The 25,325-nt window shown below is 53.8% G+C and overlaps 10 protein-coding genes across 10 annotated transcripts; 5 read left to right on the forward strand and 5 right to left on the reverse strand.

The window, feature by feature from the left end:
• Positions 1–948: 948 nt before the first annotated feature.
• On the forward strand, positions 949–2,738 carry A1O7_04754 (uncharacterized protein; the record flags this gene model as incomplete). The annotated part of the gene is made up of 4 exons (XM_007758764.1): positions 949–1,224; positions 1,291–1,395; positions 1,448–1,720; positions 1,779–2,738. 4 exons carry the CDS (start codon positions 949–951, stop codon positions 2,736–2,738), a joined length of 1,614 nt encoding a protein of 537 aa, XP_007756954.1.
• A 663-nt stretch (positions 2,739–3,401) lies between these two features.
• On the forward strand, positions 3,402–5,928 carry A1O7_04755 (uncharacterized protein; the record flags this gene model as incomplete). Its single annotated transcript, XM_007758765.1, has 7 exons — positions 3,402–3,696; positions 3,821–3,960; positions 4,035–4,443; positions 5,425–5,498; positions 5,562–5,623; positions 5,695–5,796; positions 5,847–5,928. 7 exons carry the CDS (start codon positions 3,402–3,404, stop codon positions 5,926–5,928), a joined length of 1,164 nt encoding a protein of 387 aa, XP_007756955.1.
• A 160-nt stretch (positions 5,929–6,088) lies between these two features.
• On the reverse strand, positions 6,089–7,050 carry A1O7_04756 (proteasome component PRE6; the record flags this gene model as incomplete). Its single annotated transcript, XM_007758766.1, has 3 exons — positions 6,089–6,434; positions 6,482–6,922; positions 7,016–7,050. 3 exons carry the CDS (start codon positions 7,048–7,050, stop codon positions 6,089–6,091), a joined length of 822 nt encoding a protein of 273 aa, XP_007756956.1.
• Positions 7,051–7,367: 317 nt separating this feature from the next.
• Positions 7,368–8,235, forward strand: A1O7_04757 (NADH dehydrogenase (ubiquinone) Fe-S protein 6; the record flags this gene model as incomplete). Its single annotated transcript, XM_007758767.1, has 3 exons — positions 7,368–7,724; positions 7,782–7,949; positions 8,041–8,235. The coding sequence occupies 3 exons, from the start codon at positions 7,368–7,370 to the stop codon at positions 8,233–8,235; spliced, it is 720 nt and encodes a 239-aa protein (XP_007756957.1).
• A 2,662-nt stretch (positions 8,236–10,897) lies between these two features.
• A1O7_04758 (uncharacterized protein) lies at positions 10,898–12,271 on the forward strand (the record flags this gene model as incomplete). The annotated part of the gene is made up of 1 exon (XM_007758768.1): positions 10,898–12,271. One exon carries the CDS (start codon positions 10,898–10,900, stop codon positions 12,269–12,271), a length of 1,374 nt encoding a protein of 457 aa, XP_007756958.1.
• A 1,028-nt stretch (positions 12,272–13,299) lies between these two features.
• Positions 13,300–14,268, reverse strand: A1O7_04759 (uncharacterized protein; the record flags this gene model as incomplete). Its single annotated transcript, XM_007758769.1, has 1 exon — positions 13,300–14,268. One exon carries the CDS (start codon positions 14,266–14,268, stop codon positions 13,300–13,302), a length of 969 nt encoding a protein of 322 aa, XP_007756959.1.
• An 848-nt stretch (positions 14,269–15,116) lies between these two features.
• A1O7_04760 (uncharacterized protein) lies at positions 15,117–15,977 on the reverse strand (the record flags this gene model as incomplete). The annotated part of the gene is made up of 1 exon (XM_007758770.1): positions 15,117–15,977. One exon carries the CDS (start codon positions 15,975–15,977, stop codon positions 15,117–15,119), a length of 861 nt encoding a protein of 286 aa, XP_007756960.1.
• A 2,469-nt stretch (positions 15,978–18,446) lies between these two features.
• Positions 18,447–19,761, reverse strand: A1O7_04761 (uncharacterized protein; the record flags this gene model as incomplete). The annotated part of the gene is made up of 2 exons (XM_007758771.1): positions 18,447–19,094; positions 19,147–19,761. The coding sequence occupies 2 exons, from the start codon at positions 19,759–19,761 to the stop codon at positions 18,447–18,449; spliced, it is 1,263 nt and encodes a 420-aa protein (XP_007756961.1).
• Positions 19,762–21,788: 2,027 nt separating this feature from the next.
• A1O7_04762 (uncharacterized protein) lies at positions 21,789–22,806 on the forward strand (the record flags this gene model as incomplete). Its single annotated transcript, XM_007758772.1, has 2 exons — positions 21,789–22,192; positions 22,296–22,806. The coding sequence occupies 2 exons, from the start codon at positions 21,789–21,791 to the stop codon at positions 22,804–22,806; spliced, it is 915 nt and encodes a 304-aa protein (XP_007756962.1).
• Positions 22,807–23,398: 592 nt separating this feature from the next.
• A1O7_04763 (uncharacterized protein) lies at positions 23,399–24,965 on the reverse strand (the record flags this gene model as incomplete). Its single annotated transcript, XM_007758773.1, has 3 exons — positions 23,399–23,473; positions 23,560–24,630; positions 24,690–24,965. The coding sequence occupies 3 exons, from the start codon at positions 24,963–24,965 to the stop codon at positions 23,399–23,401; spliced, it is 1,422 nt and encodes a 473-aa protein (XP_007756963.1).
• Positions 24,966–25,325: the final 360 nt, after the last annotated feature.

Below are 25,325 nucleotides of genomic sequence, written 5' to 3' on the forward strand. Positions count from 1 at the left end.
ACCCCATCTTATATGCCGCCGACTTTTCTCATGCTCAAGGGCCAAGCGACAGCAGAGGTACTGTGCCTTGTACCACCATCATAGCCGAAAGGCTTCGAGGCAGGGGTATCAGGCTGCATTATCTCCATCACAGCCAATAGCGATAGCTGGAACGCGCTGTCCTCCTTATCGACCTCATCTGTACGGTTCTGTCTATCTTGCTGCATTTCCAGACCGTGTGCCGTCGCTGATGTGGGCCTAGAGGGGTGTGATACCGTCCTTGCCGCCAACCCTGGAGGGTAGATACGGGCTGCAAGTCGGGCGATTGTCGCTATGCACAAAGAAGAATGAGGTACAGATCAGAGCCTCGGAAGCATAGAAGTGTGATAGCACCCGCAGCACCGGCACGGTAGAGCGCCGCGTCAATGCCACAAGATTGTGGTGCAAGCTTGGCCTCGGGGGTCCAAACAACATCTCTTCGTTCCCTCCGCTCTCTATCTCTCTTTCCTATCCCGGTTGTTGCGTCTACGAAGCAGTTGCGATCGACATCGGAGTAACCATCCCCCCGTCCTGGAGATATGCCTACCCTTCTTCGAGCACTACGTCCGCATGTGCTGATAGGACACTCGAGTTATCAAGGCGGGAATCATCCGGCCGCCCTACTCCGTGTCTTGTCTATCTCGACCTCGGGGCAGATATGCACGAGCCGTCTGTGGATCGGTCTACGCAACATCTGAGACGCGCAAGAGCACGTCTCATAAAGTCTAACAACAATGGGGCCACATGCGTGCGTGCGTGCGTAGAGGACCACACCCTCCACTTCTGGGACAGTTCAGAGTTGGAAAGATAGAATAGGTGGGCCCGCAGAGTATTGCGCCTGCTCCTTCTTCACTCTGCGATAAATTTGCTCGCTGCTCTTTCTAGATACAATCGAACTGCTCGTCTCTCGCCGCTTGCTCAGCAGCAACAATGATCTCTAAAGAGACCTGGGTCGAAAAGGCCAAGAGCGCACGAGATTATCGCGATGAGACGCTGAAGAAAGTTGATCCGCCCTTCGAATCTCTGCCTGATCCTTTGCCCCTTTCCTCTCAGGACTTGCCAAAGAAGTATCTCACCCCCCGTGAGTACGAGCTTACGCAGAACTATGATGCCATCGAGCTCCTAGAGATGCTGCGGACGAAGAAGGTCAGCTCGGAAGAGTTGACGCGGGCTTTCTTGCGGAGAGCTGCTCTGGCTCAGTATGCGGTAAGCCCGGCCCAGCCCAGCCAGATCTGCTCAATTCCCGGATACTGAACGTGGTTCCGCGTGCAGGTCAACTGCGTGACCGAGTTGATGTGGGACGAAGCAATTGAACGGGCGAGGTATCTCGACTCGCTGCCAGAGCCAGTCGGCCCGCTGCACGGGCTACCCATCTCGGTATGTATCTCGGCCAGTTCGAGCAGGTGGTAAATCTGACGTGCGGGTGCAGGTCAAAGAGCACCATAACATGGATGGAAAGACTACCCATGCTTCTTACGTGGCGTGGATTGGCATGCCTGCTGATCCTAACCCGATAAACGATCACCTATGGAACGCGGGCTGCGTCTATTATGTCCGCACGACAGGCCCTCAAACGCTTATGGCGCTGGAATGCGACAACAATATCTACGGGAGGACCGTCAATCCGTGGAACCGCAATTTGACGTGCGGTGGAAGTAGTGGCGGAGAGGGCGCACTCGTAGCATTTCGCGGCAGTGTCTGGGTAAGTCCATATCTGTACCCCTGGAAATCAGCCATAGAATGTTGCTGATAGCGAGCAGGGCCTCGGTGGCGACATCGGCGGCAGCGTCAGAGCCCCGGCAAGCAATTGCGGCGTTTATGGCTTCAAGCCTACCTGCAAACGCATCCCTCTCAAAGGCATGCGGCACACCATGGACGGCAAAGACTCTGTCCTTGCTACGTTCGGTCCGCTGACACAAAGCCGCGAGACCATCAACCTGTTCATGAAGATCATCCTGGACACGGAGCCCTGGCGCTGGGACCCGTCACTCACCGTCAAGCCATGGACGCCGGAGAAGTTCACAAGGCCCTTGAAAGTGGCCATTGAGTGGTCAGACGGCGTGGTCAAGCCACATCCGCCCATGATCCGAGCCTTGAGCATCGTCGCCGAAGCGTGCAGAGCAGCCGGCATGGAAGTCGTCGACTGGGAGCCCTACAAGCACGACAAAGCCTGGGACATTGTTTCTGGCCTGTATTTCCCCGACGGCGGGGAGATGATCCTCGCTCCTCTCATAGAAATTGGGGAACCCATCCTCCCGTTGACCAAGTTCATTACCGAGGAGCAACCCAACGTCAAGAACCGCACGATGCACGAGTACTGGGAATTATGCGTGGAAAGGGACACCTACCGCGAAGAATACGCAGCGCACTGGAGCAAGACCGCCGACTCGGGACGGGAGGTCGATGTGATCATCTGTCCTGCCACGCCTGGTGCGGCGCCCTTGCACGACACGGCAAGATACTGGCCATATACCAGCCAGTGGAACCTACTCGATTACCCGGCTGCAGTGTTCCCAGTCACATTTGTGGACGTGGAGAAGGACAAGAAGGAGGAAGGCTATGTGCCGAGGAATGCGCAAGATAAGTATAACTATGATCTGTACGAGCCAGAGAAGTGGGTCGGTGCTCCTGTGAGCTGTTGCATCGTCGGGAGGAGGTATATGGACGAGAAGGTCATGGCTGCCTTGGAGGCGGTCGAGAAGGCAATGGGAAGAAAGTAGAGTGGATTCAGCAGAGTAGCTTGTGACCTACCTTACGCACGCTCGTCCAGCTATGAGCGGCAAGCGAATTGAGGACAGTCCGTCCTGAGATTCACCTATGCAAACAGGCCCAGCATCGCATTGTGTGTGGCGTGTCCTTGCCAAATGCATCTCCGCGATGTTCGGCCGAGGGACACATCCACTAAACAAGCTCGAAAGTCTCTCTTTCCTCTTTGAGCCGACTCGCAAGGCAAGCACTCCAAAGACTATCACTTGGCTCGTGACATGCCCCCGCATCCATGCCGAACAATGTAGGGCACTGATAAGAGCTCTCTTTCCTAGTTGAGAGACCCATTCGAAGTATACGCTGTGTGTGATGCATCCAACAAGTGCTGAGATCTCCGCCGGGACGTGGCACATCAGAATGCAGGCAGGGAGCTCGTCTACCGATACGTTGCACGTATTAGGTAGGAGAGATGGAAGCGCCCGTCAGTCGCACTGGCTAGGCCGCCTGCTTACTTTTGTTGTTGTAGTCCCCGATCTCCTTCGTTGCATTGATGTATATGTATTTGAGTGCGTGACTAGAGCACGAGCACAACCATATCACCAGGCAGAGGTAGTGCCGATCTTGATTCATATTTCAGGCTCTTGATCGTCGCTTGTCTTTCGTCGTCGGTCGTTGACATGGCGCCCTCCGCGGTCGAAATCCCGGTGATCATTCCAAAGTCCTTCTCCACGGTGACAAACACCAATGGACCGACTCATGCTGGAGATCTGAAAGGTCCATCCTCGCCATTGCCCGAGGTGAAGACCTTCGATGGAGCAAACTGCTCGGTTGAGGAACTGGTTGCCGCCATTCGTGTGGCTGGTGGTGTGGTGATCCGCGGATTGTTGAATGCCGACGAAATTGCCAGTCTCGAAAAAGACACGAGGCCTTGGTTGGAGAAAGACGAGGCCTGGGGCGAAGGTGGTGGCGAGGGTAAGCGCGGACTGCTCTTGACTTCTTGGAACGGGTGCCCCTAGCGGCCGGCGGCCAGCACTCGAACTCTCTTCCCCGGTCAGCCTTGAAAGAGCATGGCTAATAATCTACTCTCCGCGTATAGGCGAATTCTTCCCCAAAGAGACTCGTCGAGCTTTCGGGATGGTGACCAAGTCCAAGACATTTGCGGAACGTATCGTGGGACATCCCCTCTGGAAAGGAGTCACAGATGCTCTGCTGAGCAGTCATCTGCATTGGAACTGGGTGAGCATGGCAGACTGCATGCCCGTTTGAGGGCTGGCCTGCGCCTCTTACCGGCACAGCTGACACTTTCTTAGATCGGCGAGAAGAACGAACCTTCCGTCTCCCGTCCGCAGTTGAACAACACGATCGTATTCAGCATAGGGCCCGGCGCTCGCGACCAAGCCTTACACAGAGACGACGCGATTCACCATGTCTATCACCCGGCGGTCGCAACGCATGAGATTGGCCGTGACGCAGGTGTAGGCTTTTTCGTCGCTGGCAAGAAGACCACCCGGCGCAATGGTGCGACCCGGTTCATCCCAGGCTCGCACCTGTGGGACTATGCGGCCGGTCCGCCTCGCGAGGAACAAACCTTCTACGCCGAGTTGGAGCCAGGTGATGGCTTCATGGTGCTGTCTGGCTGTTTTCATGGAGGAAGTGCAAATAAGACCAATGAACCCGGTGAGGATGGTGTCGTCAGAGAAGAGGAAAGACTGGTGTACAGTACGTTCATGACGAGAGGGTACTTGAGACAGGAGGAGAACCAGTATCTTGTGAATCCGGTCGATAAGGTCAGGGAACTGCCCGAGAATCTGCAGGAATTGGTGGGATACGGACTGAGCAAGCCCTTTTTGGGGTGGGTGGATCTTAAGGACCCCATGCTGTGGTTGCATCCAGAGAGGCCAAAGAAGTCGGGGGATCTATTCTAGGTCGGTGGTGTAGAGCAGTTACCGCCCACTTCACTCGAGAATCCACATCTCGCCGATGAGCGACTTGTGACATACCACAACTGTACGGAAAGATTGTCCTGAACGCCTAGTTTCAGACAATACAATATTTAGGCAAAATCACGTACCATAGGCTCTCCTCGAAATCATGTCATAAGGTGCACCTTGAGTACGACCAGGTGTCGCTGCGAGAGTGGTTGGCGCGAGTAAGTCAGACCATTCAGATTTCTGCTTCGTCGGGAGGGGATCGACAATTTCGTAGAGCGATACGCCAAGGTGAAGCACATCTATCATGCTCATCATTAATGAGATGAGTAAATCAACACAGTAAATACAAACTATGGCGAAGCGCGTGTGAATGGAAAAGCAGGAAGCGCGAACCTTTGCGAGTCATCCAAGGCCCGCACATCTCGATAAATGACTCGCCGCGACGCGACTTTTCTACACAGTACAGGCGGCCACGGACAAGGATATTGAACAGAACCCCTTTCGTGGTCGAACCTCAGCCCAAGTAGCGACTGAATCTTTGGACGCTTAGGCATCATCTTTAGGGAAGACTCTGTCAGTTTGGCTGCTTGTCAATTGCAAAGATGTGGTAGGCATTTACGAGACCTCCTTGCACATTTCTCACTCGTGGCTGACGCCGAAGGAAGCAAACATATCCTAAACGCGCAAGTATCGATTCGATCGCCATGCTGTAGGCCTGCCACATCTTGACGATGGGTATGCTTCGCTTTAAAACTAACGTGTCTTTCAGGTCGAAAATGGTTCGACTGCGCAGAATGCCACGCCGAACAAGAAACCCATCCGCTTATGCAGAGTTTTGACATGGTATGGCATCACACGTACACACTGACACCTAGTCATTGAGAAATAAGGCTGACACTTGATCAGACTTTTATATGCAAGAAGTGTAGGAAGGCGTTTCGGAAGAATACGAAGGATTGGGACGAGAGGTAGGTCTTGTGCCGCTACGGTCCCCCAGCCCTGACTTGTGTTCGCGTCGAGTTGAACAATGACTACCTAGTGACGAATACTGCCCCAATTGCGACAATCACTTTGTCATTGATGCGCTTACCCCCAAGGCCGCCCTGAAGGTTGAAGGCGAGGACGCAAGGGTGGATTCAAGGTGAGTGCTGCGGGAGCCTGTGGCGGGAGGTCGGCTGACAACAGGACCAGAATGATCAAAGACGATCGGATTAAGCAGGACGATCAGCAAACGATATTCGACATCAAGGGCGGGACGGAGAGGCTGGTTTGATTTAAACCGCGGCCGATCATGGACCAATCAAGACGCTTCATAGAGGAGGATGATCTGGCTGGCCCAGATATTGTCTTTTGACGCCTTTTATTCTGATGTGACCTATTGCCAGAACTCCCATCGCTCATGCACATGATGGTATAAGGCCGATCCCTACTGCTCACTCGTCGGCTCCGCCTTCGCCTTCGGGCCCAGGCCTCGTGGGAAGAGAGGATGTGGCAGAGGCCGCGGCGCCTCGGGCACCCGGCTTCTTCTTTGCTTGCTCTTCCTGCTTTTCCGCCTCGATCGTCTTGACGTACTGTTCAATCTGATCCGAGGGAAGCATCTCGATGGTTTTCCCAGGTGCCATGATGGCTATCTCAATGTTCTTTGCACCCGTCTGGACCACTTCGAGCAGTGACTTGATGGTCAATGAGATGGTTGCTTCTCGGTCCATGTCGTCCTTGTGGTTTCGCTCGAGAAATTCACGGACGGTTTTGCTGGATCTTCCAATCGCGTTTGCTTTCCTGCGTCTGATCAGTAGCCATTCCGCCACTAGGGGGTTCACACAAACCAAGCGGAGTAAATGCCTGAGGGCTCGGTCTGGTATAGCTTTGGTTCCTTGTCGCCCTTGTCAAAGCCGATGATGAGAGTACTGATACCAAAGGGTCTGACACCACCACTCTGTGTAAATCGCTGTTGGACACCGGCCACATATTTCGTGATGTATTCGATTGTGACAGGGTCCTCGACTGTCAATCGGTGTGACTGCGCCTCGACTCTCGCCTTGTCGATCAATATCCGAGCGTCGGCGTTGAGACCGGCGAAGGCGAGGCAGACGTGAGAGTCAATAAGACCGATCTTTGATGGTGTAATTCTGGTGTCTTGCAGCTTCATGGCTGACCTCTTCTCGCAGCCCAGCACCACGATATCTTTGCCTTTTACGCCCACGGCGCATGTGCCTCGCTTGACTGCTTCGAGAGCATATTCGACCTGAAAGACGTGGCCGTCGGGGCTGTTTCAATTAGCCGCATTCGAGTGCGCGAGTAGGCGTATTACCTGAAGACTGACTCTGTTAGCAGCGAGCATTCATACAAATAGAACTGACTTACCGGAAAGAGCACGGTCGTAGCCTGACGCCATGGTGAAAGCTTATGTATGGTTTTGAAATTGATCACAGGCGTTCAAGCTGCTCTGATCGTGGTGAGCTTGTCCTTGGGCAGTCGACAGTCAAAGAAGTCCAGTGGTGTTTGGAGGTGCTTGTCAAATTGGCGACCGCATCTACACGCAACGCGGTGGTGCCTGACCAGAGGGCTCTGTGCTCCGCCGTGTCAAATCTACGGGTGAGCTTCTGCACTTGCGGAGCAGTAAGCTCTCCGATTGGCCGACGATTGAGCTTCAACCACCTCTCCTTCGACATCAAACACATCTCGATAGGCATGCACGTCGGCTGCGCGACAATGGCTTCCCTCATTCCCGCCTTGAGAACGCGGGTAACCCATGCCGCCCGAATAGGCACACGACAGATCAGCACATCAACGTCTCGGCTGCGACAAGGACCCGGCACCGGCGAGAACTTCGAACAAGCGAATGACCCTACCCCACGAAAGGAAACTCCGAATGTGTCCAAGACAAATGAACTAGAAGTCAGCGTGGGCGGCGCCCGGGATGCGCCACTGCAAGAGTTCCCAGATGTTGCAGAGAGGGCTAGAGTGCTGCAAGCGCCCAACAGAGCGAAGGTCTGGTCACGGAATCAAATGCCCAGGGAGGTCGCCATGTCTGGACCCAGATTTGAACAGACCATCATTGAGGCTCAGGTACGGACAATCGGACTTTGCCTTTGCAAGGTTCCCTGCTGAAAGTTTTCTCTCCAGCCTCGACCATATGCTGCAATCGAGCTAATCCACAAACAACCTGTTCGGTGGGTCAACGAAAAGATTGTGGCCTGCGACGGCGGCGGTGGACCATTGGGACACCCGAGAATCTTCATCAATACGGACAGACCTCAAATCTGCTGGTGCACATACTGCGGTCTTCCATATGTGAGTATATATCAGATCAGCACGAGCCCACATCTCAGAGTGCATGGGGACGCAGTGCATGGGGACGCAGCGTTAACGATTGTCTCGATAGGCACATACAAAGAACAAAGCGCATCTCGAGTCGTTGCCCTCGACTTCGTACCCTCTTGCACCAACGGGCGACCCAGATGAGATTCCGGTGCCAAGCAGTCCGAGTCAGAAGGGAGAGGTACAAGGCCAATATCCGATCCTTAAAGGCGAGCATGAGGCGGAAAGTGTTAGCAAAGAAGCATTCGAACAGAGATGATGGTTACAATATCTCGAGGGCCCAAACAACACAATTGTACATATCCTACGACAATGAAAATGCTCGTAGGAAACTCGCTTGAAGCATTCTATGAGTGGACTGCACCCCTTCAGGGTCTTACTCATTGGACATGAACACTCGTCAGCAATCGCCAAGTGTTATAACCAAGCCCAATTCATATTCCGCCTTCTCTCGCTACCTAGGTACGTAGGAGGGGATGGTTGGCTACCAGAATCCCACTCTTCAATGCGGTGACTTAAGCTTGACTGTTGCGAGAAACGTCTCAGGGTGCAAGTATCACCTCTGAGCACCGTCGGAAATGCTCCCATTGCGATGCACTCTGATATCAACGCCATTTGAAGTCCCGAGTCTTTCGTCGTCGCCACAATGGTGTTTGGGTCGGCGCTTTTCATAAATGAACAATGGACGACTAGACACCCAGTCGGAGACAAAAGCCTGCTTGCGGAGACAGACCTAGGTGTTGCTTTGAGATTGATTTTATCAGAGTGCGGTGCCAGTCTGGTGCAGATGCTGATGAGTTTGACGCCATGGAGCTTGCTCGGAGGCCACATGCTGAGTCTGGCTGTCGACAAGTGGTGGCCGTCGAGTGCCAGTAGCCGGCGGGAGGCCGCTACGGAGGGTCACCACGAACAGGTCTACAGGCGAGAGGAGAAGACACCAACTTGAAGCATGGAGTAAGATACGGAGTACTCGGTCTGGTATCCAAAACCGCCGCGAAGCCCTGAACCCCAAGCAGCGAACGACCACGTTTGTTGCTTGCAAGAGGCGATAGATTCTGGAAATGCTGACAGAGGTTGGAGGTCGACCCAATCAGCACGAAACCGGAGACCTGTACCTTGTACCTCGCACCTCGTATGCTCAGTCCACATCCAGATCATTTCTTGACCGTCCGACATATGGAGTTGGCAGTACTCCGTGCATTGTTGGCATGCTTTCTTCTTGGAAGCACACCACCTGTTTGGAGGCCATGAGAGGAATACTCGCACTGTGTACTCCGTATTCCGTAGACCCACGGACGCGGTCACGCCCAAAGAAGGCTTGGTGGCTGTTGACCTTTCCGGCGACTGCGCCTCATTCGGTGATCCGAGCAGACAGATGCCTCTCACCCAGGGCGGGTCTCCTGACGATTCAAGGAAGCCGCGATATGGAGCTGAAGGAGAGGCTGGAAGAAAAGCATAGCACAGATTCTCAGGGGCTGATCCGTGGTCAGGTCAATTGCTGCCAACTGTTAGCCGCGTACCGAGCATCGCCCTAAACCACGCCTAGTGCCAGAGGCGGTTAGTCTTCCCGGTGCAGATCCGATCTGTTGCTTTGACTGGTCAAGAATACACTATGCGCAGGCATCATGAAACACCACCACGGTCACTCCTAGGCACACTTCGCTAGCAGCCATTCGATCGCCACTGCAGAGCTCTGTTCTGGGACGAAGAAAGGGGAGCTCCGTGCGCGTCGCCCTCGCCACAATCAGATCCTGACTTGAGCCCAACCCCCCTGCGTCACTGGTGGACAGACCGAGTCAAGCTTTCCTCGTATCCGCTAGCAGCCACGCCCCGATCTGCATTGGACCAATCCTCTTGCTTTCAGCTTGTGCTTGACAGCTCCTCCCTGAGGCCCCGTGTCTGTCAAGAATCTAGTCCTCCAGATCCAGCTCTCAGCTCTTGTCAAATCATGTCTGATTACAGAGCTCTGTCTCGGAAAACCCTCCAGCAGCTCCAGAGACTCTGACTGTGAGTGAGGCCAAGTTGATAATCGGGGCCGAGAATTCTGTGTAGCGAACTCCGAATCTGGATATATCACCTGGACCCGGCTGTCAAGCGCGGACCATGGAATGGATATCTGCCAATTGAATCCAGTGTTTCAGACACCCCTTGCTCGCCACTAGGCCAGCATGCATACCCGGGGTATAGCTTGACGACAAGGAGGCCAGTCGACCTCGATTGTTCAAAATCTATATAGATGGCTTTCCGACTTCCACCTCTCATCATGTCCATCGCGAAGCTTCACCTCTTCTCGTTCATTTTCCGTCTCAATCGTGGCAGGTCACGAGTAGTCCTAACATTCCTTTGTTAACCCTACGCTCTTTCTTCTGCCAGGTGCAGGTCATACATTCTCTTACAAGGACAACCGTGTCAGCGACCACTCCTTTGTCAGTGACAACAGGTATGCACTTGATCTTTCCCAAGTCATTCATCATATGTCTTCTCTTTGACTTTACCTGCCTCCATTGTGGTTCATTGAAACCACGTGGCGGAAAACGTCACAATGGGCCTATTGTTTAGCACCCCAGCCTTGTGGTTGGATTGTCTGCAGCACAACAATGTTTCTTGTCACTACCTCTCGTGTTCATGTGGTCAAAAAGCATGCACCTGCCTCATTTGTTGGCTCACAGCTGTATCACTGCTTTGTGCAGAATCCCCTCTACTATTTAAGGGATCCTTCAATTTCTCATTGACCCATCCACCTCTCATACACAACCTCTGGGCTTCCTGCGAAACCCACAAATTGCCAAACTCAACCGCAAGCCCTGCTGACAAGGTGTTTCAGTGCGATCCGGTATTGCTCTGCCAAACACACTCATTTTACACACCCTACAACCTCGCCCAGCTTCTCACTGCCCTGAGAAAATCACTCATCAGACACAATGACGGTGTTTTCGAAATCTGCGGCGTTTGCCATCACGGCCTTTTTGGCCGTGGCGGCGGATGCACACATGATCATGCAATCCCCTGTGCCATACGGCAAATCGACCCTCAACAACTCCCCACTGGATGGTAGTGGTTCCGACTTTCCCTGCAAGCAGCGCCCTGGTGTCTATGACGCCGAGGGTGCTAGCAATGTCGCAGCCATTGGCGAACCTCAGACTCTCAGCTTCATTGGTGGTGCCACTCATGGCGGTGGTTCTTGTCAAGTCGCTCTGACTACTGATCTGCAACCTACCAAGCAATCGAAATGGATGGTCATCAAGAGCATCGTTGGTGGATGTCCTGATGCCTTTAATGGCAATCTGAATGGTGACGCTAGCAGCACTGCCTCCACGAAATTCCAATACACCATCCCCGATGGCATCGCCCCCGGCGAGTACACCATCGCCTGGACTTGGTTCAATCATATAGGAAACCGGGAAATGTACATGAATTGTGGGCCTATGACCGTTACCGGTGCGAAGAAGAAGCGATATGCACCTCCTCCCAAGGTCTCCAAGCGACAAACCAGCTTCCCCGATATCTACGTGGCGAATATCGACAACAAACAGTGCCAGACACCTGACAGCGTGGACCTGATTTTCCCGAATCCGGGCGCCGACGTCCAGACTGCTGGGAGCGGCCCCTATGCTACCGCCACCTGTGATATCGGTAACGGCGGCAGCAACAATGCTGGACAACCAACTGCATCCGCCCCTGCCGCTTCTGGAGTCGCTACCAGTGCCGCGGCACCAACCGACGCCCCTGCTTCCGCACCAGCATCCGCCCCTGCTTTCGCCTATGGCAGTTCCGGTCAACAGCCGGCGGCGACTGGTGGTGCCAATGACGGACAATACACCGCTGGTAGCCCTACCGCCGGTAGCTTCGCAACTGGCGCAGTCTCGGTACCTACTCCTGCTCCTGCTCCATCTTCCTCTTCTGACGCCCTTCAGGTCATTCCCACCTCAGCTGCGGCTGGTCTAGCCCTCACCCCTGCTACTCCGGTTAGTCCCTCACAGACCTTGAGTGCACCACGATACACTAACTCCTCTGTCCCTCAGATCGCTCCGGGCAACGTTGCGGCACCGACTGGAACCGCCTCAGGCTCCACCGGTAGCTCTTCAGGCGCCTCCGTAGGGGCTGCAGGCCAGCTCACTGGTCCCTGCTCAAATGAGGGTGATTGGAACTGCATTGATGGCTCAAGTTTCCAGAGATGCGCGTCTGGCTCGTGGAGCGCGACCATCCCCCTGAGCGGCATGAAATGCACTCCCGGCGAGACCGGCAACAACAACTTCGCCATGACTCCTGTCAAGGCCAAGCGGTTCGAGGCTTGAGCTTTATCAACAACTTCATCATCTATGGAGTCCAATTGGCCACCAGTCCACACGCGATATGCCCGGTCGATCAGCAGGTCTACGACGATACGGCCCGAACACGATGTGATGACGGATCCGTGGCACGCAGTTCACTAAACGAGAGGGGGACCATCCAACTTGTCCTGCTCCGGGCCGTGCAAACAGCACGCTCAGCCCAGCTTCGATGATCTCACGAAATCTACCATTTCAATTCTACGAACCGAACGATCTAACGAAAAAGACAGAGATCTTGCACGCATCAGCAACAGGCGTTTCGGCTTCCACCACACTTGAAAAATGGGTTCTTGCGGCGTCTTGAACCGGCATCAAGCTAGAAAATCTCTAGCTCTTTGGGAAAGGCTGTGTCAACACGCGCGTGAAAGGTCGTACAGTCACTGGCGCACTTGAACTTGCTGGAGCATTTTGTTCAGTCCGGCCCAAAAAAACGCGGGTACCAAGGAACGAGCTGAGGCAGGGTCAGATGTACCTGAACATGTACCTGTTCGAAATTGCTCGAAACAACGATAGAGATTAGCAAATGAATGAGGAAATGGTTGCAAAGCCAGAAACTGTTAGTATTGTATTGCACTTGAACGTGAGGTGAATTCCATCGTGAGGGTCTAAGCCCGCCAGCTCGTGGAAAGACATCACTTCGGAGGTATTCAGTAGGAACGCCTAGCCTACGGAATAGGAATCACAGGGCTCTACTCCGTACGGAGGATAAACAAGAGATACGTAGCCGAGCCATACATGTATCTTTCCACGCGAGAATCTGGACGTGGACTGATTGTCCGGGCTTCTGATGGTATGATTAATCGTCGGCCGGCTGGTCAAAGGAGGGCTCCTCACCGCGGCCATTGCCTTGCGCCTACGGGTTCAGCGTGTAGGGAAGGATCCAGAATTTAACATGGCACTAAATGAGTGTGAAGCTAGCGAGAGTAAATTCTGCTCAGGGCTTCGGCCGCGGTCAACGAGAATGGCCGACCTCTACGTTCCACTACTGAAGACTATGCTTTCGCAAACTCCTCCATCAATTGCTTGTCCAAGTCCAGCCAGTTCTCTGCCATCTGCAGTCCTCGGAGCCGCTCCTTCTCGATACGATACCAGTCCCAGTCACCGTCCATTGTACCGGGCGCAGTTGCTCCCGAAGCGGGCTCTTCTCCTGCTGCGCTCTCCAGCTCCTCCACGAGTCCGTCCGTCGTGGGAGCCAGGGAAGTTGGAATGGTCGAAACCAAACCTTCCTGGGGCGTAGGAGCAATCGATGGCTCCTCTGAAGATATGCCCGTTGAAGACGGCCGTGCCGGTAACCATCCTGAGGTCGTGAAACACCTCTCCGGGGCCACCGTAAATTTTCCCTTCTTGACCACGTATTTACTCAAGGCGCTCGCCAATAATGTCTCTGGCTTCCCCCTCCTGCCGGGCCGGACGAACCAATTTCCAATTATTATCCATTTCTTGTCCCAACCCAGGATCTTACTTTTCACTTCATAACTTTCATACGGCTTGATCTCGCGGTGGAAACTGGTGTGGACGCTCCCTAAGATCACATTCAGTGGACCCCGGTGCCCTTCCTTTTCAAGGTTGATGTTTCCCTGTTTTAGACCCGGGATGAGGAGTTTCGTGACTAATGCAGTCCGCGACTCGTCCAGGTCGGCAAAGTATGTGCTGTTGGACTTGTGGAGATTATAGTCGATTTCGAGGAGCGGCGAATGCGACTTTATGGAGACTGGCTCGAAGAGGGGATGTGTAGATCTTGAGGTGAGCCGCGACTGAAAAGAGCGCCGAACACGGTCACGAGAGTACCAGTTCTCGAACATGCGGTAGAAGAGCCGGACGTGCCATGCGAGCGGTAGCGCTTTGAGATTCAGAAGCGCGAAGACGAGGGCGAGGGTGCGCCATGACGCGAGGGAGGATACGCTGGGTAGAGAGGAAAGGGCTGTAGAAAGGGCAGGTCTCATCGAGGATATCCGGGGCATAATTGAAATGCTTGATCTGAGCAAAGAACGCGAAAGATCAGAGTAACGTCAGAGCGGAATTGGTTGAATCTCGAGGTAGTGGGGGCATTTGGATAGAGAGCGATCGATCTATGGAGTCCTCAAGAAACAATACAATCGTCTACCTTTCCATTATCGTGCCTCGTGTATGGTTGTCAGAATCCGCGCAAGATTAAAGAGATGAGACGAGATTCAGAGCGCCTGAATCGTCACGTAAGCATGCAAGACGAGAATGGCTTCGGGACCGGATGAAATCTGCTCCGGAGGATTCGACATGTCCTGCACCGTCGCGATACGACGAAAATCTGGCGAAGCGGTCAAGGAAGTAACTTCAGGTTGTCCTGTAGCTCGAGGGCCCGTTGCCTTTTGTGTGTAATCAGGCTGGTGAAGTGGTTGTTTCTTCGTTGTCTACGCCAAGACATCATACTATATGCACGACTACGAATTCGCTGGCCTGCCTCAACAACTCGATAGCGTAAAAAGGTATGACTGCACCTCAATTGATTGCCATATCCAACGCAGTCTTGTGCGTCAATGCAAAATTGGACAGACACCTGTACGCCAGCGAGAGGCTTGCGTAATCCGTCAGAAAGGAGAGGTTCAGGTGGTTCGGGGTAGTGGAAGCTATGGATGATCTTGTGATCGTTTCTTCAGAGATCCGCTGTCGACTTAGTTCGTGGTAATGTACAAAGAGGCGGCGCTTGTGCTGAAATCAATGACATTGGCCGCTGCGGTGCGTCACAGGGAATAGGTGGGAAGTCAAGGGTCCAGAGAAGCCTTGTCGGTCTTGAAAGTTGGCGTTGGCTGAGTTTCCCAAGGACGGATTTAGGTCACTTCTCCTTCTCCTTCTCCTCACCTTCGTGCTGCTTGCTGTTCTTGCCATTCCTCTCGCTCTTCTCGCTCTTTTCGTTCTTCTCGCTCTTCTCGTTCTTCTCGTTCTTATCATTCTTATGTTTCTTGTGGTGTTCCTGCTCGTATTGCTTGTGACGCTCCTCCCTGGCCTTCAATCGCTGTTCCTCGTCTTCAACCATCTGCTTCCACATATCGTCGGATTGGTTGTTTGAACCTTGGCTGGGAGCATCTTTCTCAATCTGCTTCTCAATCATGCGTTTATGCTCCGGATCTTTCGGGTCAACATATCTGACGGTCTCGTATCTTCCCTCTCCTTTTCTTTGGTCCGCAATTTCGAATGCCGCAGTAGCGATCAAGACGCCCACTGTCAGGAATTGGGCGTACACTCTTGCTTGCACAATCTTCTGTGCGCCAGTAAGGTATTTGTTCCGGTTGACGAGGACCCAGGAGGCCGCTATCGAGGCCACCCAACTGCCGCCGACAATCTTGTATCGTTCTCGTCGACCGAACTCCATGGCCCGCTCGGTAAATGTCTTGCCCTCGGCATCCTTCACGGCCTGTTCGGATTGGCGTTTTCGAAACTCGACTTCTTTAGGGTTCTGTGAGGCTTCGTAGGCGCGGGAGTAGTGATCTGCGCCAACGATGCCGGCAAACGTCCCGCTCGAGGTGACGAGAAAAGCTTTGAGAGCAGGAGTCAGGCTGCGGATAAAGGGATAGCGACGGTGTGCGGCGACAACGCCAACCAGGCCAACTGCCAACCCAGCTCCACCGTATAAGGCGCCGCCGATAAGGGTTTGGCGGTAGTGTTCTTCTTCTTGTTCCTTGGTGAGAAGCTTCATGGTTGCGGTTGTTCAACTGTCGAGCTTCTTGTACGAATAAGGCTGATCGTGGTGGGGTTTGGCAGATGGGTGCGTTGTATGCTCAAGAGAGCTTGTGGGAGTAGAGCGAATCTGGTCTCCGGTGATGTGAGGGAGGATATATACACCCGCGTGCTCGATGGCTTGCTAGAGCTAGAAAAGCTGGGAGCAGATTGCAGACGGAAAAGAAATGCCGATTTGTTGCTGCTGCTACCTCGTATTGACTTCTGGTGAATGAATAAGCTGGCTGCTGGTGGGGAAATTGTCCAGTCAGCCTGCGTTGCGTCAATTGTATTTCTGGAAAAAAGTGACCGATGCTTCCGCTGATGCTGCACGACCGTTGGAATTGACCTCGGGGTCTTCCCTGGCCTCGACAAGAAGCTTTCAAGGGACTTGCTTCTCGTTGATGATGTGCTGGAAGGAGGGAGGTGCCAGGACAAGACCACGAAATCAAACTGCTTTCGAGAGCTGTGACGAGCTACACCACACTATGACATCAGGAGGTAAATAGCAAAGGGATTGGCTTCCGTACGTTTTCCGTTTATCGTGTCGTCCTCCAATCAGTGAACAACCAACACCGGAAGCGATCTCGACCTCCCTTTTGGGCTCTACTGTGTACGAATCAGTACACAAAGAATTCCTTACCTAATAAGCCTCTGCTGTTTCGTGTGAATAATCACGCGGGCTCAAAGTGGTCACAACGAGCGAGCCAGCAGAGGGTGACAGGCGGATGTCCGGACACCGCCGATGGATTGGAAAATAGTTAAATTGCTGGCGACTGCGCTGTTTAGCTTTCTCCACGGCGCCGCCCGGAAAACGATCGGAGGCTCAAAGGCCTCTCGACGCCATCGCCTCTGTGTTCCTTCCCTCCAAGTACGATATCGTGGCCTGACCTATTCAGAAGCGACACATTTGAGCAAATTCTATCACAGTAGAGACGTCGTTTCATGGTTCGGGGAATGTCGGCGCCCGAGTAGGACATTTCGGACAGCATGATACCTGAAAGGGAAAATGGCCGCGACAATGACATGGGAGTCGCGCTGTTCTTGATCACATTTTCTCCGTTTGTTTCCACCGACCTTTAGCTGTTTGCCGTGGCCAGACAGGAGCAGCATCCGAGGCCAACGACCGTAATATAGTGTTGACCATGACGTCCTCCAGCCATTTATCAGGACCGTGGAGCCGGTCGCAATGCGAGCCCTGCGGCATAGATATAGTATTTCCTGGCTCCTCTTCAGGTCTTCTGCTCCGCTGCCAAAAGCTTTTTCTTCCTGCTTCCGGCTCCCTCTTGAGGCACACTGGATCTTCTTGACTACTAGCATCGCCCTTCGATCTGGACAGGACGGTGAAATACAAGGAACGGGCCTGGCGCATCACAATGGTATGCACTGACGGAGAAGGGTGGGGAACTTTGCACAGCGAGAGCGCGGTCCGGTGTTACTGAGCCAGTGCTGATGGTACGATCATTGAAGGCTCGCTGTCTGGCATTGATGCGAAAATAAAAACTATGGCTCGAAAATCGAATCGCTCGATTCGAACCACGGGTGATGCCGTCGGACATCGCTTGACGAGGCTAAAGGCCGAGTCGTCACTGGTACTTGTGTCGAAGTAGGACGTTGTTCAGCGGCTTCTATCTCAGGCTGCGTGGATGGGCTTCCAGGAATGTTTGTCGTTTGCCAGTTCGCGAGGCGGATCAGTTTCCAGCTAGTAATGGACGGCCTCTATTAACCGGATGAGACTACGATATTCCGGGTTTGTAAGTAACGGATTCCGCTTTTGAAGGGACGAGACTGAGGTATGCCGCGGTTGTGACCTTTGTGAACTCATTTACAAGCAGAGGCGGCATGCGAGGAGAGAAACCGAGCCCGAAGACCCATCATAGTGAAAGGCTTGCGGGCCACTGAAGACCGATGTTGGCTTGCACTCCGTAATCTTTCGTTCCTCACTTTCTTGTGAACCGCTCAGTACACAATGCAGGGGACCAGCGTTGAGACTACAGCGGGAGCAATGTCTGTTGTTGAAGCTGGTGTGAATGTGCGATGGGTCTAGGCGAGAAAATGAAGATCATGTATCTCATCGAAAATTCAGTAGCCCTTAACAACGATGTTTTCGTGCAAAGAACCTGGCTCTCGCATAGAGTTGATGACAATCACACCTGGGCAAGAGGAAGCAAAAGTAAAAGACATGTGGAGGTAACACGGCTGAGGTCCGGAATGTACTCTCAGCTGTGTGAACCCGGCAATGCTCAGGGTCATCCTCATGCCTGCCACCGCAAGTCTGAGGCATGCCGATACTAATGCAAGATGGAGATGTGGTCTTTGCCACATCCATTCAGGTGACCCCCGAAAGCTCAATACCATGCCACTGAAGGCACCTTCGATCAAACAGTCGAGTGCATCATGGCGCCCGTGCTGCACGCTTGCTGTGCTTCGATAGCTTCCTCCCAACCCCCTAAGATGGGCCGGAGCGATGAGCAATGACATGCGATTTCGGTGCAATAGTGTAAGTTGTCGGGACGTGATTGATTCTGGCCCTGTTGCTCTCTCTCTCACCAGGCGCCCTATTGATCTTGGCCTTCGGAACAGCCAGAGGTCGCTGAGACGCAACATCATGCACCCTGTTAGGGTCGTACTGTGCTGTAGCGACATACTTCTTGGTATGATCGTCGGTTTTGCCCAGGATGGGCCTTGACCACTCTTCCATGAGTTTCGTGGCTTGTCGTTTGATGGCCGGTTCGGCTTTCTTGGATTTTCGGTAGAAGAGGATGACTTTGCCGATGCCAGACGAGATCAGAGCGTCCTTGTTCATGGGTAATTTTGCCAACGCTGCGAACAGTTCGCGCTGGATGTTGTATGCCGGAAGACTGCCGTCGGTAAGAGGCTCCAAGAAGAACCGCACTGCCTCCAGAAGATTCATTTCGGGGTCAAGGATAGATTGGACATAAGTGTTTCGGTTGAGCAGGCTGACCACTTCGGGAAGCATCTTCAGCTTTTGCGCCGCAGGTTGGCCTTGTCGAACGAGTTCTCCATCAGTTTCGGCTGCTGTGATCATGCGATTTCGCAAATCCTCGATCTCTGCATCTGCTGCCTGCTCCAGATCCTGCATCGTGTTAGCCTCTTCTTCTTCTGGCGATTTGTATATGCAAACTCACAATGCCATCACCCTTTCTCATCCTCTTCGCCTGGGTCCTCTTGACTGCAGCATCCATTGCTCTGTCCAGGGCTCGTCTTCTTCTCTCCTCAGGAGACAGGTCGTCTTCGTTGATCTCGACACGTTGCCGGGGTTCCCCTGTAGCCCTCGACTTCCTCGACTTCTTGCCATCAACGCCATCAGCACCAGACAAGGCTTCACTATCCGCTCTTCGACTGGGCCGTTTCCGTTCCTTGTCCTTCCTCTTCTTCTTGGCTGCCGGTTCTTCACCTTCAGCTCGCTTCCGCTTGTTAACCTTGATGGACTTGAGCGCGTCGAAGTCAGGTGCAATGTCAACGGCTCCCGGGTCGAAATCTGCGAACTGGGCTTCATCGACTTCTGAAAGAAGTGATTCATCATCGGAGTCGTTTGCGAGGTCATTCTCAGGCCCGTTGGGACGTGTCTCGGGCTCGCGCTCTCTATCTGGATCGTCGAATTCATCGTTCAAGTCGTCGAGCTTATCTTCGTGTTCGTCTGGTCTGTCAAGACCTTCGGTATCGGGCGGTGGGCCTTCCTCGGGATATCCATCAGAATCAAGAGTTGGCGCAGGAGCTCTTTGGAATTCGTCGTCTGCCATAATTTCTAGGAACGCTGGTAGTAGACGAGGAACTCAAGTCAGGTAAGGGAGAGGAAGAGCTGAGTAACACGAAATAGAGGAATGAGACCAAAGGGAGTGGCAGTCGCAGTCGCCAAGTGCCAACATTCATGAAGTTCAGTCAAGTTCACGTCTACGGAGTACCACGAGTAAGATACAACTAACACGTGACGAGACTTGAATCATGTGCGAATGTAAGCCCTCGAGATCCTGCTATCTCAGCTCTATTAAGCACACTACTCCGTACATCTGTATGCTTCCTCCTAAATTCTGAATCGCCATTTACCACACTCTTCGTCCCATTTTGTTCATTGGGTGACGCTTTATCTCAGGCTGAGTCGGCTGTTGCCCGGTTCATACCTACAGATTAAGCCTCCACCCCAAGACGGGGTTCTGAGTCGGTCCTGAGCCGGTTCTGAGGAAGATCTTTACCGGTCCTGAGGAAGACCTCTACCGGTTCCAGACGCGTCCTGAACAAACCTCGAGCACCAGATGAATTCAACCGTCCCAATGTTTGCGCCAGATAAAGCTAGCCGCTAAGTACCTGCGGTTTCCAACTTCCAGCTTCTGTAGCTGGCTCGGGAGTCCCTGGCCAGCACGCAGACCGTGAATCTGGACTCTGGTGCCCTAGGACTTGTACAGGATGATAACGGACAAACCAACAATCCTTACCTGGTAGCTCAAGAAAGCAAGTCTGCTTCTGTTGCTGAGTACCTCCCCCAATATGGATCTCAGCGAGCAATAGATTTCTCGTGATGAAAAGGTCATCGAGCTGGTTCCCACCAAGGCTGACAGATCAGGAACGCACGCCCGAGCTGAAGACAGAACCACGGCGTTCGTTCGATTTTCACACAACGACCCCCAGCGGCCTTGGACCCCGCTGGCTTGATCGCCGACGTACTCTTACCATATGCTGCGGGAGGTGCCCAGCGTGTTCTTTCGTGACCTTTTAGAAGTCCAATGATCTCAAGCTGGGATTTCCAGAGCTGGGAGTGTGAGCCTTGCATTTCAAAAGAATCTGCAGGACGTGCGCGAGCAACAGGGTATTGTACTCAGTCCTCCGTAGAGTCGATGTGTAATGGCCGTGGTGAGTTGGGGGCACTAACTGTAGCTCTGGGGAGCCATCGGTGTCCAGCACATCAGATCACATGGGAACGGCTCCACCCCTGAGGCCGGGGCCGCTAACAATTGGTGTTTCACGTCCAGGAGACTGCGGTATTTTGCGCACCTTGTCGCTTGTTGAAGTTGCACAGGGCACGTCTGAGAGCGTCATCTCTCGCTCCAAGAGCCTGTGCCGTACTCCGTAGATGTCATCAGATGTAGGAACAATACTCCGTACAGAGTACTCCGGATGGCAGCCTGATAGGCGGTCGAACTACTGTCCGAGAGTGTGCTTGGACGCCATATGAGCTTGGGTAAGGCGAGCCTATGGCAATTTCGGGCCCCCCCGTACGTACACAGCCGAATCCGACGGAACCAATCGCTATACACACCCGCCCGATGCCGAGACGCTACTCAGGGGCTCATTTCGACCGGCGGCCCCCATTTTTTCGAGGCGCTTAGATGTTCAGGTCTGGGCCGCCTTTCACACAGCTCTGGACAACATGTGTGAGGGCCAGGAGGGCCAACACGCACTCATCGATGGCTCGCAGGGAGGCCTGAAAGCTTGACCATGTACTCATCGAAGGGGCCCGATCCATCGTAGCCTATTGAACAGGGTCTATGGAAAAGTCACGGCTCTAGCCACTTTCCGCGACCGTTGTCAGTCCTGCATTTCGGCCCTGCAACGGTGAGTGCATTGCATGAAACGCGCCGCACATGGGGAACTCAAATCGAGCCTTCGAAGGCACATGGACAATCTTCTCCTCCGTTCATGTAGTTCAGCGGTCCTTTTGACGTGGGTGGACAATATTGTGCACCTCGTCGGTCGTCGATCTGTTCAACAATTCTCGCGACTGACTGACAGACCTCACTCACGTTTGGTGCAACTGGTCCGGCTGCGGTCCACGATGTCCAACAACAGCGCCACATCGCCTGTGCATTCTCCCGATCCAATCCGTGAATCGATGGCCACCTCGAGCGCAACCACAGAGAAATACCCAGCTTCCTCTACGACGGCATACCAGAGCTATCCAGAGGTCGCGCCTAGCATGACGCAGCCTCCGCTTCAGCCCTTCCAGCAGCCGCACAACGGCAACGGCTACACGCACCCTCAACAGTGTCAGGACCAGAGTGCCTACCCATCGGAAGCAGGCCACTCACTACCGCCCACGCAAAAACGCAACCCCTGGGGCTTGTCGCCTCTAGCATTCGGCCTCTTGGTAGCGGCGGTCACCGCCGTGATAGTAGGCGCGGCAGTGGGCGGAGGCGTCGCGGGCGCCATGTCAGGCAACGACTCAAGTTCGTCGAGGAGGTGAGTTGAGTTTGCAAGAAATCCACCGCACATTGATCCGATCCGATCTACGTACCATGTTACAATGCCCATCGGCATGACAATGTCACTGATACTCTGAAAGCAACGGGGCCGCCACAGTAACCATCACAGCCACACCGACCTCGACCTCGACCACCGCCACCGAGATCTCCACCCCCTCCCTCTCCGCCTCCCCCGAGCCCTCGTCGCTGGAGAACTACGTCGTCAGCGAACCCTACTACGTCTCGACGCTCTTCAACCCGGGGTGCCCGGACTCCAACTCGCGCATCGACGTGCAGTACGACACGTCGTTCGACCTCTTCTGCGGCGTCGACATGCAGAACCACGTCGCCGACGAGGCGAACCCAGACTTGCAGATCGCCGACGTGGCCGGTCTTTTTGCGTACAGCATTACGGATTGTCTCTACGCCTGTGCGAACGCGATATACTTCAACGAGCTGTGGGGGGAGGAGTTCGGGGGCTGCAAGGGCGTGACCTGGCAGTATCAGATGGCGCAGAGCAATTCCTCGAATTTTTCCAATTGCTGGCTCAAAAATGGCACGACAAGTGGGTTTCAGTGTAATACGTGTATATCGGCGAAGCTGGTCACGTGATCCGGGTCGGTGGGGACCGGGGACAGTGTTGCACGGCATACAGGGGACTGGGGAAAGTTGCTGCTCCGACGGCACACAGGCGATTGGGTAGATGGAAGAGCCAGCAGTCGACAGCATGCACTGTAAAGCGTACACCTTCTGAAAGCACGCTGCAGCGATTTCTGCAATTCTTTGGACCTTGCTAGGCGTCTTTGACATGACGGGGACGGTAGGGGGAAATCCGGTCGGAATCGGGCGTTCAACGGGTACAACACGAGGAGTACCAGGTAAGGCGCAGGTCTATCCTACGCTGCAATTTCAAATTTCTTGGCGTTCGCGCCTTCTCTCGAACACAAAAAAGGGCAGACGCCCCCAATCGGCCCCGTGTGTACCACATAAACCATGTTGCCAAGGAGCGCAACTGTGCTCACAGAAATCGCATGGCTCAAGTGACATATCTGGATGTACTTACCACCGCCCGCGTCTGGTCGTTATCAGATCGCCCTGGCGCTTGCGCCTCTACACTACTAGCGTTGCCCTCCAGGTCAAGCTTCTTGTTCGCGCGTCGTAAAGTTTCCCGCATGAAGATTGCCAGGAGGACTGCTGCGAGTGCTCATGCTGTGTTCAGCGACATCGACTGAATGTACCTTGGTGCCCAGCGCTTGGGGTAAAGCTCAGAGGTGGCGATCTATTGAGGATGCACGTCAGCAAAGATTCCTCTAGGGCAGCACAACGCCGGGCACACGAGTAGTAGGGTCCCCATTCCTCGCTCACCTGCGCTATAGTTCCGGAGGTATTGACGATAGCAATGGCGGTCGCCCGCATCTCTCTCGGCTGCGGCACCGTCTTCTGTGTCCAACCAAGGACCATCGGATTGGCAGCATGCGCCCCGGCTATCATCAGGAATGTCGATGCATAGCGAGCCCAGACGTCTCCACGATCTGTTGACTGCTCGAGCAAAAACAGCAAGTAGCCAACAATTGCCAACGCTGTGGTTCCAATGATGTGAAAGGAAGCATTCCGATGTCGGTCAGCGGACAAAGCCGTGGAGATGGCGACAACCACGGCAAACAGGTATGGCGGAGCCGTCATCCACAAGGTCGTGGTTCTCGAAAAGTCCAGAGTCTGCACAACCGAAGGGAAAAAGTTGTGCAGAGACGTGCCGATCGCCAATAGGAAGTACATGCCTGCAAACATCCATACCTGCCAGCTATTGAGTGCCATCTTGAGGCCGACAATCCTGCTCACATCATATTCGGAAGCGCCTCGGTCAGCAATCAATCGTAACTGAGCAAGGGCGCGTTCTTCCTCATAAAGCCATCGAGTGTTGTGCGGATAGTCTGGCAGGGTGAAGAACGCGATGCAGGCTATGATGATTGTCACGGCACCACCAACAATGAACAACCACCTCCAGCCTTCGAGACCACATGCCCCATCGATGGAGTCGTGTATACCGAAAGCGATGACACCAGCGAACGCGTTTGCCATCATAGGTGCTGATAAGAGTATTGCACTCCGCAAACCCAACTCAGTCCGGGTGTACCAGGACGAGATTAAGAAGAGGCATCCCACGCAGAACGGTGCCTCCAGAAGACCCAGGAGTGATCGAACGGCGTATAGTGCTCCGGGCGTTTTGACGAAGGCGGTTGTAGTGCAAACGCAGCCCCATAGAAGCATTGCAGTTGGTAGGTATACTGAAGGTCGTCCTTTGGCCAGATAGAGGTTTGAGGGCACCTGAGCCAAAACGTATGCAATGAACAGGAGCATCATCGCAAGGCCATACTCATTGGAGTTCATGCTTAGGTCAGAACGGAGGCCCATGAGTTCCGAGAGGGTGAGACAGCTCTGCTCCCGCGTCAGCGGCCGACTCCGTCCATCTTGGAAATGAGCCTTGGTCGACGTACCCGGTCGAAATAGTTGCAAGCGAACATAGTCCAAGCCATCGCAATGAGACAACAGTCCAGGAGCCTCTTGATGGCCCGGATGCCCTTGGCGAGCTCCTCCTGATCAAAGCCTGCCAGCTCGTTCCGAAGCTGCTCACTAACTCTGTCCGGGGCATCGAGAACGGCCAAGAGCCCTTCAGAAGAGGCAGACTTCTCGACAGGCCCTCTTACCATCCGCCTTCCACGAATGGCTCTCCTAGGGCCAGTTGTGACGACAGAGTATAACTTCTGGAGCATGGTGAATATGGGAAGGGCGTCAAGGGCGAAGAACAGTAAGCAGAGACTGAGGGAAGGGACCGGCAGTAGGACGGGGGAACGCCTCTTGTAGATGGAGTTGACAAGCCATAATACAAGATAACCATTGTTCTCAATCAAGCCACCGGGAGACGTCCGGCAGGGGATGTCGCCCTCCATGAGCTCAAGAAAGAGCTGGACACGGTTATTGCACGAAGCACATGGCACGGCTCAGTATGAACTGTCATCATTGGACATCCAAATGACCAACCTTCAGGTAGTTGTGATATTAAGCCGCTAGGTGCGGAGGATCATGTCTTGATCTGGGGAGCTGCGGTCCGTGCAGAATAAACCTTCGCACGG

This window comes from Cladophialophora yegresii (genome assembly GCF_000585515.1).
Source record: "Cladophialophora yegresii CBS 114405 chromosome Unknown aczIN-supercont1.3, whole genome shotgun sequence".
NCBI lineage: Eukaryota > Fungi > Ascomycota > Eurotiomycetes > Chaetothyriales > Herpotrichiellaceae > Cladophialophora > Cladophialophora yegresii.